This window comes from Arachis stenosperma, chromosome 4 (genome assembly GCF_014773155.1).
Source record: "Arachis stenosperma cultivar V10309 chromosome 4, arast.V10309.gnm1.PFL2, whole genome shotgun sequence".
Classification (NCBI taxonomy): domain Eukaryota; kingdom Viridiplantae; phylum Streptophyta; class Magnoliopsida; order Fabales; family Fabaceae; genus Arachis; species Arachis stenosperma.
In genome coordinates this window covers 34,710,035-34,719,913 of record NC_080380.1, presented here as the reverse complement: position 1 = coordinate 34,719,913, position 9,879 = coordinate 34,710,035, and the positions used below count along the sequence as shown (strand labels likewise).

Here is a 9,879-nt window from a genome sequence, read left to right as displayed (position 1 = left end):
ACACCTCTGATTGAGTCTCAAACCAGATATTTCCAGCCTCTGTTCTTCTCTGTGGAGCAGATGGGAGAGTCCCTCTACGCAAAACAAAAATAGATAGGAAGATAGAGGATCACCTTGTTGTAATCTTCTATATGGTTTAAAATAACCATGAGGTTGACCATCCATAGTACTAGAGTAAGATACCGTCATCACAAGTTTCTCAATCCACTTCATCCATCGATAACAGAAACCTAGCTTTTTCATCACCTTCCAAACAAAACTTCATTCCACCCTATCATAAGCCTTGCTCATATCCAGCTTTAATGCTAAATCATAATTTTCATGACTTTTATTTTTAAGAAAATGCATGAATTCATGTACAATTAGGACATTATCACTAGTCAACCTGCCCTTTATAAAAGCACTTTGAGAGTCACTGAATAGTCTATTCATAACTGATTGAAGTCTGTGCACCAGAATTTTAGATATGATCTTATAGAAAACAGAGCTAAGACTAATCGGTCTAACTTGTTTCATAGAATTAGTGGCCGGCACCTTAGGTGTGAGACATATGTAAGTATGATTAAAAGCTTTCAAAATTTTACCTCCGTAGAAAAAGCTCCTAACAGCTGCTATCACATCTCCCTTTATTGTACTCCAAAAGAATTGAAAAAATTTTGCTGTGAATCCATCATCTCCCGGAGTCGAAAAAGGGTTGATGGAGAAGACTGCTGCTTTAATTTTCTCTTCAGTCACTGGCTTACACAACATTCTATTAGTGGCTACATTTATTTTTTAGCGTATTCCATCCAATTATGCAGTTGGGTCTCTAGGACAGCCTGTTGTGAATAGATTTTCAAAGTATTTCTGTGTAACTTCCGCTATTTCTGCCGGTTCCTTTGCCATATTCCCCTCCTCGTCCTCCAACTCCTTTATTCTATTTTTCCGGTTCCACTTTTGAAACTTGGAATAAAAAAATTTAGTATTTCTATCATCCCAGTTGAGCCATTGCACCCTAGACTTCTCCCTCCAATACCGCTCTTCTTCCTCCAATGCGTCCTCTAGTTCAGTTTCTAAGATTCGGATATCATTTTCATCTGCCTAAACTCCTTTCTGCATTTTTGGTTCTATCCGATTCTTGAGAATCTAAATTTTCTTTCTTGAATTAGATTCAAAGTGCTGCTTAAAATAGCTCGAGTTTTTAAAATAAATAAATAAATAAATATTGAGTAATTTATAATTTATTATATTTGATAATCTTATTTAAAGAAAATTATTTTCTTAAAAAGGAATTAAATTAAATATTATGATACTTTGAGTTTGAAATCTAATAAAATTTTTTAAATAATTAAGTATTTTCATATTAAGAATTTACAGTTTTAGTAATTGAAAGTAATAAAATTTTTATACAATTTAATCTGAATAGCTAAAAATTCTTGATTAATATTATGAACAAAAAGAAAATTTATTTCTTTAGCTTTAATTTTAAATTTGAGTATTTAGTTAAATAAAAATAATAATAGATAGTATTTTTAAAGTTAACTATATTGGATTAAATTTGGTTTTAGGTTAATACTCCGTTCAAACCCTAAATTTTTAATTTCAAAACCCTCGTTATTACTATTTAGTTTTACGGTTGTTGAGAATTTTGAGATATTAACGTATTAAGGCTGTGTAAATGCCACTGCAAATTGTTCGATGGTATTGCAGTTACGGGGAGTTGTTGGTGCGTCTAATGCCGCTGCTGCTGCTAATCCAGTTTGAGGCTGTTGTTGCTGCTGCGAGTTAAAATGAAGTTGGAGTCACGCTTAACTTTGTGGGTTTCGACTAATTGAGGTAAGGGGTTCGTTTTTAAAATTTTGAGCTTTTAATTTAAGAAGGTCAAAAGTTTATTGAGTAATTGCCAATAATTTATAAATGCTTTGTATGACTAACTAATGAGAATTTATGAAGTTAAGCATTGTTGGTGATAGTATGTTTGAATATGCTAAATTTGATTTTTGGATTGTTTGAAAGTGTTGTAAAGAATTGGGTGGTTAGACTAGCTATTTGTGTATTTGTTAATTGTAACTCTGTTATTAATGATGATATTATTGTAGTTGCTGCTAATTGTATCATGATGGTGAATGGTGACAAATTTGGTGTAGTTTGTTGAATTGGGAATACGAGTTGAGTTCTATGAATTGAGCTTGAGTTGAGGTTGTGATTAATGCTAGAATCTCTGGTTAGGTTGATGTCTTGATTTGATTGTTGACTTGAGAAATTATGAAAGTAAGGGAGCCCATAAGGGTGGCAAAGTCGAATTTTAAAGGGAGGTTCTTTCCGAGTTTTTGTAAAAGTATACAAAACAGTGATTTTGATTTGAAAATCTGACTTATAAGCTTATTTTGAGAAATGATTCTATGTTGAGAAAGGAATTGGTTCACATATTTACACATTATGAGAAAAGGGTTTAATATTGAAAAGTATGATTTATACTTCTAAGGTAGGGAATGACTTGGGTTTAAAACTGTTGGAAAGAATTTGAGAAAATGTTGGTTTGATTTATTGGTAATGAATAGAGAGTTGAAAATGATTCTGATATTGAAGTTGGTTAGCTTTCAAATTTATAAATGTTTTGAAAATGGACATGGTTTATTAGATTTATCAATGATTTTTGAGAATTAAAAATAGTTGGTAGGGACCCTGGAAGAGTGGCACAGTCCGAATCTTAGAGGAAATGCTGTCGAATTTTTTTATAAAACTCCAAGACTTTGTTTAAAGCGTTATTTAAAAGCAAATTTGATTTAAGAATCTTATTAGATTTTGATTTATTACGGAAAGAGTCTTGTTTTTAACTCAAATTATTACGAAAAGCATAATGTTTTAAATTCAATATTTTGAGAAGAGATTTTGTTTTAAGTTATGATTTCAGTTCGGTTTGTTAAGAGAAAGAAAGAAAAAGAAAAGAAAACACGGCACGTGTGATTATGAAATGAATAAAAGGTCACGAGAGGATGACGAAAAGTAAGTAGTTATGGTGCTGATGTGAGAATGTTAAACCGTGGGCTTCATATGTGAATGATTGTACGGGAATTCCTGTAAATATGGAATGGCTTCTAGGAACATGGGTTACATGCTTCAGCTGGAGAATCATCGCCTGCAAGAGGTTGGAGCCTTGCAGAGGTTATGCCGCTGGAATGCCTTATCTGACTTGTGAGTCGGATTGCATCGGGTGCAGCTCGAAACCGATAAATGAGCTCATTACCTGCGATAGGACTAGACATGCATCATATTATTTGCACATTTGCATTTGGTTGTGTTTACTTATTTTATTTCTTTGTGATTGTGCTGGTTGTCTTATTCTGCCTTGTTTGTGTGTCTAATTGGGTCTCTTGTGCTATTAATTTGTGGGTTGAGATGATTAAGTACTATTATTATGATTAAGATTTGTTTTAAGTTTAGGAATATAAGGAAAGTACTTTAGTATCTAAGTAAAATTAAGAAGTATTTTCAAAGGCTTGATCAAAATAGTTTTATTGAGTAAAGTCAATTATTTACGTTTTGTTCATTATTTTTACGGCAGTCACTTCCCCTATTGAGAATATGCACTACAAGAAAAAAGGTCTATGGCCACGCTTTTTTCTTGCCACGCTTCAAAAGCGTGGCCAAAAGTGGTCAATGGCCACGCTTTTGTGAGGGAGGCGATAGATTAGAGATTTGGCCATTTTTTTGCCACGCTTCAAAAGCGTGGCGAAAAGGATCAACGGCAACGCTTTTGTAAGGGTGGCAATTGATTAGAGAAACGGCCACGTTTTTTTCTGCCACGCTTCAACAGTGTGGCCATAAAGAGAAACAAGGACGTTTTAAAAGTGTGGCGACAGTGTTTCATTACGGCCACGCTTACAAAACGTGGCCATATTCTGGTACTTTTTTGGTACGCTTTAAAAGCGTGGCCAAAAGTTTTTTCTGCCACGCTTCGAAAGCGTGGCCGTAGAGTGAAACAACGACGTTTTATAAGCGTGGCGAGAGGGTCCCCAACCCATTGACTCTAACCCGGCCCCAAACCCGGCTCCAACTCGGTCCCCAATCCGGTCCCCAACCTATTGACACTAACCCTAATCTTTGAAAACCACTCTTTCACCTTCGAAACCACTTGCCTGGAAGAGCTCCTCCCAACGAAGCCCTTCGCCCTTCGCCCTTTGCCTTCGTCACTTGAAACCACTTCTTCTTCATCTTCCTAATTTTTCATCTTCCTCTTCTTACTCTTCTTCTCTTTCTTGTTCTTCTACCGATCTTTCTGGATCTCTCTGTTCACCTTCGAGCTCCACCAAACATGGGTGACGGCAAGGTCAAGCTCGCTGACGATCTCTTCTCCTCCAAGCCCTCTGATTCCAAAGGTCTGATCGATTTTCCCTTCCAACGCTTCTATTTTTTATTTTCTCAATTTTTTCTGTTGTTTTTACTTTTAGGGCTTTCCCTTTCCATTTTCATTTTCCCCTGATTCGTTCTCTCTGTCAATCGCATGCTCAACACGCATGTTCCTTCTTGGTCACAATATTAGTGTTGTTTGCGATGCTGTGGACGTACATGGTTTTTTTCTGGAATGACAAAACCACAAAGGTGCACTCTGTTTTGGTTATGACTTGAGCATTGTTTCAGTTTAGGCTAAAATTGGGAAAAAATAGTGTGTTTTCTTGGTGGTTTTGGTATTCCATTTATTCTCACTGTTTTTTGCCTTTTGCCTAAAAAATATTTGGGGATTAATGCATGATAATAGATAACTAATTACAATGCGGGTTAAATCACACAAAATGGTAATTATGTAGATCTTATAAGGATACAGTAATTGAGGACAAATAATTAGTCTTGTTGTGTTTGTACAAAAAATTCAATGGAAAGTGATGGTGTAATTGTCAATATACATTTGATCAATGTGGCCACTCTAAATTTTCTACAAAACCAACTGTGATTAGTTGTAGAATAATCTTATGTATTTCTCTTGTGCTCTTTTGGTTGATACCTTCTATTTTGAATTCCATCTCTTTCATTGCCTGAAGAGTTTCAGATGGAAAATTTGAAACTTGATTATATCCATAAGTTCCACATTTTCACCACTAATGGCCTTTTTTACTATTAGCTTTCCCTTGAAGTGGTTTTAAGTTACTGACTTTATATGATGTCATTTCTATTGTTGGACTGTAACTTTGTGAATGAATTTTAAGATAATCATACAATCGTGTTACTTATCAATACTTGATATTATGTTGTTTATTTGAACTAATTAATTACCTTTATTTTTGTTCAGCATGGCAGTCTCGGGGAACTTGTCCAAGATTCTGTTAAGAGCCACTACTAGACCCTGTTTTACTGTGTACCCACCCTCCGCCACTGCCGCTACCCCAACGCCACCACTAGGCCACCACCGTGTTGCTCCGGCCATTCACTCATCATCATCAATCTTTCCCTTCCCTTCCCCTGTTCTAATTCCCTGCTTCCCAGGTTTCCCTTTCATCTCATTTGATTTTATTTCTGTTTGATTAATCTGGTTTAGCTCATTCTGTTTAGCTTGTTTGGTTCAACTAATTTAGTTTAGTTGAATTAGGTGGTTAATTAGAGAATTTGGACTGGTTATTGAATGTAGGTTTTGTTTTGTTTACTGCTGCTGTTCAGAATGAATTTGTCTTTCCTCTGAATGTTGCTGCTGGTATGCAAGGAGCTAGTAAGGCAATGGCAGCTATGAATAAGGTAGCACCTTCAATTTTATATTTTTAAGTGTTTCTTATCCTTACATAACATATATTTGTTTCTTTTTTTTTTCTTTTCTGGATTGGACCATGATATTGATATCATCATTTTGTTTGGCTTTACTCAGAGTAAAGGATGGTAAGGTTAAATTAAATATTTGTTAGTTTATAAAGAACAAGCATTCAGAATAGGGGACCTGCTACTTATATGGATTATTTTCATATTGTATGTGTACAACTTTGGTTGTAGTAACATGGCAATTAAATAAGGAAATATAGATTAAAGGGAACCCTATAGTCTATAGGCAACTCTTACCACTACTACTATATGTGTATTATGTTTTCTCATTTAATTTCAACTTCTCTTTTTGTATTTAGCACTTATTGCTATGAAGAGACCTAGTAGATCTAGAAATTGTGCTATGTTTAACTGTATATAGCATGCTGATAACTCTGATTCTGATCTTCTACTGTGGAGATCTAAGATCTGGTTGAACTTGACTGATTTTATTTAATGTGCATAGGTTGTGTGTTTATTTTTCGTTTTTCTTGTTGTCTTGACTGTTTGCTGGCCTTATTGTCTAATCTAATTTTTCTTCTGATCTGGTTGTTGGACGGCCTTTTGTTTGATAGAGTATCATATTATGGTGTAGCTCATATTTTTCTTGGCCCCTATTTTTCTTTGAAAACTGTAGCTCATATGTAATTTATGGCGTAGTTTGTGTAATACTGCAGTCTATTGTTACCATGCTCTCACCAATAACTGATTGATCATGCTCTCACCAATATTTCTGTTTGATTAATCCAGTTTAGCTCATTATGTTTAGCTTGTTTAGTTCAACTAATTTAGTTTAGTTGAATTAGGTGGTTAATTAGAGAATCTAGACTGTTATATGAACTGCAATGATTTCAGTTTGTGGAACTGGTTAAGTCATATGAATTTTGTTTGCTGCTTGCTTGAACTTAGGAAACAGCTATTTACTGTTGCTGTTTAATAAGTGTTGCTGCTTCGTGCCATGTGTTAGCAACGCGTTTCCTCGTTGAGATTCTTTGTGCTTATTATGCATTCATGCTCATTACATCCTTAATCATTGGCTACTGCTGATTTCTCAATTTGCATTTCCTCTTCTGCTCACTAATTAACAAAGTAATGTTATTATGCTTTGTGTTTTACAGTAACAACCACTAACAACATTGAAGCTATTGAGAGAGAAGAAGAACAAGTTTGAAGAGGTTCCGCTGTTTCCGCTTTGCTCCTTCATCCCTGCTGGTGCATTTGTCTCTGCCATTAGTCAATGAGTCTGCAGTTTATTGGTTAGTTTCAAGGTGTACTGTAGTTTCAATGTTTTAAAGTTTTATAAGGTTCAGAGTGTGATGAAATTAAAATGTGTGGAGCCTAGACCATAGTAGTATTTTGATTGTTGGATATTCCAGTTCAAAAAGCTTGATGACCATTTCTATATATGCTATGAATACATTATGCATATGGTTTGTTGTTCTCACCACTGGCCAATAATTGGGAATTGCGGCAACTAGATTATAACTCTTTTTTTCAAGCCTTTTATTTGCGTTTGAGTTCTAAAAAAAAAGCTTTAGATAAAAATGGTTATCCCTTCACTTTTTTGTCTAAGAAAAAACAGATTTAAAAAAAATAATATTTTAAAATTGGAAATGATATTAAATGGGTCATATCAGTTAAAATAAGCCTTTTGAATTTTCTTTTTACTTATTCAAAATTTGAATTTAAATATGCTTTTTTAAAAGAGGTCCTAATGCATTTCCCCATCAGCAATCAGTAGCTCCCAACACTTGCTTCCATTTTCCCTTTTTTATTCCTTCACATTCACATCAACCCACTTTATACTTTGCATTAACTAGCAAATTGTATTAAAGTTTAAGAAAATTGAAAACAAAATTATGGGTTAGGACTTAGGAGTATAGAAGTATAAATGCCACAGCATGATGAGTGGATTTTAGTAGTAGTAGAAAGAACAATTGCATTAGACCATTTAAGGACATTCTACTCTCTTGCTATTTTTAATTAGCAGTTTGGGTTTCAATGTAGCTTATTTTTTTCAGGCTTTTGATAGTTATCTATCCACTACTGCTGCCACTTCTTTGTTCTGCTGCTCTTGTGGTAATATAATAGTCTGCTGCTGCTGAATAGCTGTTTGCTGCCGCTGCTATCTCTCTAATTCTGCTTCTGCTGTGCTACCACTTTGCTACTATTGTGGAACGGATTAGGACAGTAATTAAGGTTGGTTTATGAAAATTTAAATACATCTATTAATTTGTTATTGATGTTATGCATGCAACTTAGTGCTTTTCTGAGGCACTCATCACTTTAGGACCTTCTTTAAGCATTGCTAAAATTCAATTTTCTCTGTTATTTTATGTCTAATGCCTTCAAAGTATTTTGGAGGCTTGCACAACATTGTCTCTTAGTTAATTAGGAAGTTAGATTTGGAGTTAGTGAGACTAATAGTAAGGACTTCAATTTAGAAACTTAGCTATCTACGTGAAATATATAGGTTTTCGATGGATATGTCGAAAGACTGGATGGATACACCACATCATGAGAAAGAATATCAAGTTGATGTAGAAAGATTTTTACACTTTGCTTTCTCATCAAAGGGAGTTCCTCAAGGGGAAGAAATTCAAGGTTTTTGTGCAAAGTGTTGTAATATATTTTGGTTAAAGAGAGATGACGTATATGATCATCTAATATGCCACAGTTTTGTAAAAGGTTATAGGCGGTGGTTTAATCATGGAAAAGCACTTTTTGCTATGGATATTGACAGTGACATAGGCAGTGAATATAACTGCAATGATAACATTGATGAGTTGTTACGTGATAGATTTCGACATAATACACAAGTTAACGGACAAAACATGGGGCCTAACGAATGTGCAAAGGAATTTTATAAATTGGTAGACGAGGCAAGCCAAGAACTATACCCCGGGTGTAAAGGATTCACAAGATTATCCTTTACCATTCGTCTTTACTTGTTAAAATGCTTGCATGGTTGGAGTAATGCGTCATTTACTTCTCTCTTGGAATTATTGAAAGAAGCAATGCCATATTTGAATATTCCTATTTCTTTTGATAAAACCAAGAATATGGTGAAGGACTTGGGTCTTGACTACCAAAAGATCGATGCATGTCACAATGACTGCATGTTATATCGGAACAAGTATGAGAATGACTCATCTTGTCATGTCTGTAGAACATCCCGTTATATTGAGCATCATGAAGAAGGAGATGATGTTACCTCATCTAGAAAGCCTCACAAAGTTGCTGCAAAAACTCTAAGGCATTTCCCTTTGATTCCCAGACTTCAACGGCTTTTTAAGTGCACAAGAACTGTCGAAGCTATGTCTTGGCATCACAATGAGCGTGTTAAAGACGGGTCCTTAAGGCATCCTACCGATACTGAATCTTGGAAAGTATTTGACAATCAATATGAAGATTTTGCAAAGGAGCCTCGTAATGTGAGACTTGGGTTAGCAAGCGACGGATTCAATCTATTCTGAACTTTGAGCAGTACACACAGTACATGGCCTGTTGTTCTGATAGTGTATAATCTACCCCCTTGGATGAGCATGGAGCCTGATTATTTTATGCATTGATGTCTATCTTCAACCGTTGATTGAAGAATTAAAAGAATTATGGGAGTCAGGTGTCGAAACATATGATTCGAAAGAAAACAAAACATTCAACATGAGAGCATGCCTTTTGTGGACAATTAATGACTTCCTTGTGTATGCTATGTTATCTGGGTGGAGTACAAAGGAAAAATTGGCTTGTCCATGTTATAATGATGAGACTTCTTCTATCTATCTGAAACATAGTCACAAGACTGTTTATGTAGATCACCGAAGGTTTTTACCTATGAATCATCCATGGAGGCATAACAAAAGATCTTTCAATGGAAAAACTGAACTCAGGTCTCCACCGCAGATGTTAGAAGATTCAACTGTATTTGATATATTGCAAGAGGTAGATAATTCTTTTGGGAAGAAGAAAAAGAGATCAAAGAATGGCATATCAAATTAGAAAAAACGGTCAATCTTTTTTTATTTACCATATTGAAAGTCCAACATGTTTAGACACAACCTTGATGTCATGCACATAGAAAAAAATATAGTTGATAGCATAATTGGAACTCTTTTA

The 9,879-nt window shown here is 34.9% G+C and overlaps 1 protein-coding gene across 1 annotated transcript; it reads left to right on the top strand.

Moving 5' to 3' along the window:
• Positions 1 to 8,243: 8,243 nt before the first annotated feature.
• On the top strand, positions 8,244 to 9,239 carry LOC130974867 (uncharacterized). Its single transcript, XM_057899708.1, has one exon. It carries the CDS (start codon positions 8,244 to 8,246, stop codon positions 9,237 to 9,239), a length of 996 nt encoding a protein of 331 aa, XP_057755691.1.
• The last annotated feature ends 640 nt before the right edge of the window (positions 9,240 to 9,879 follow it).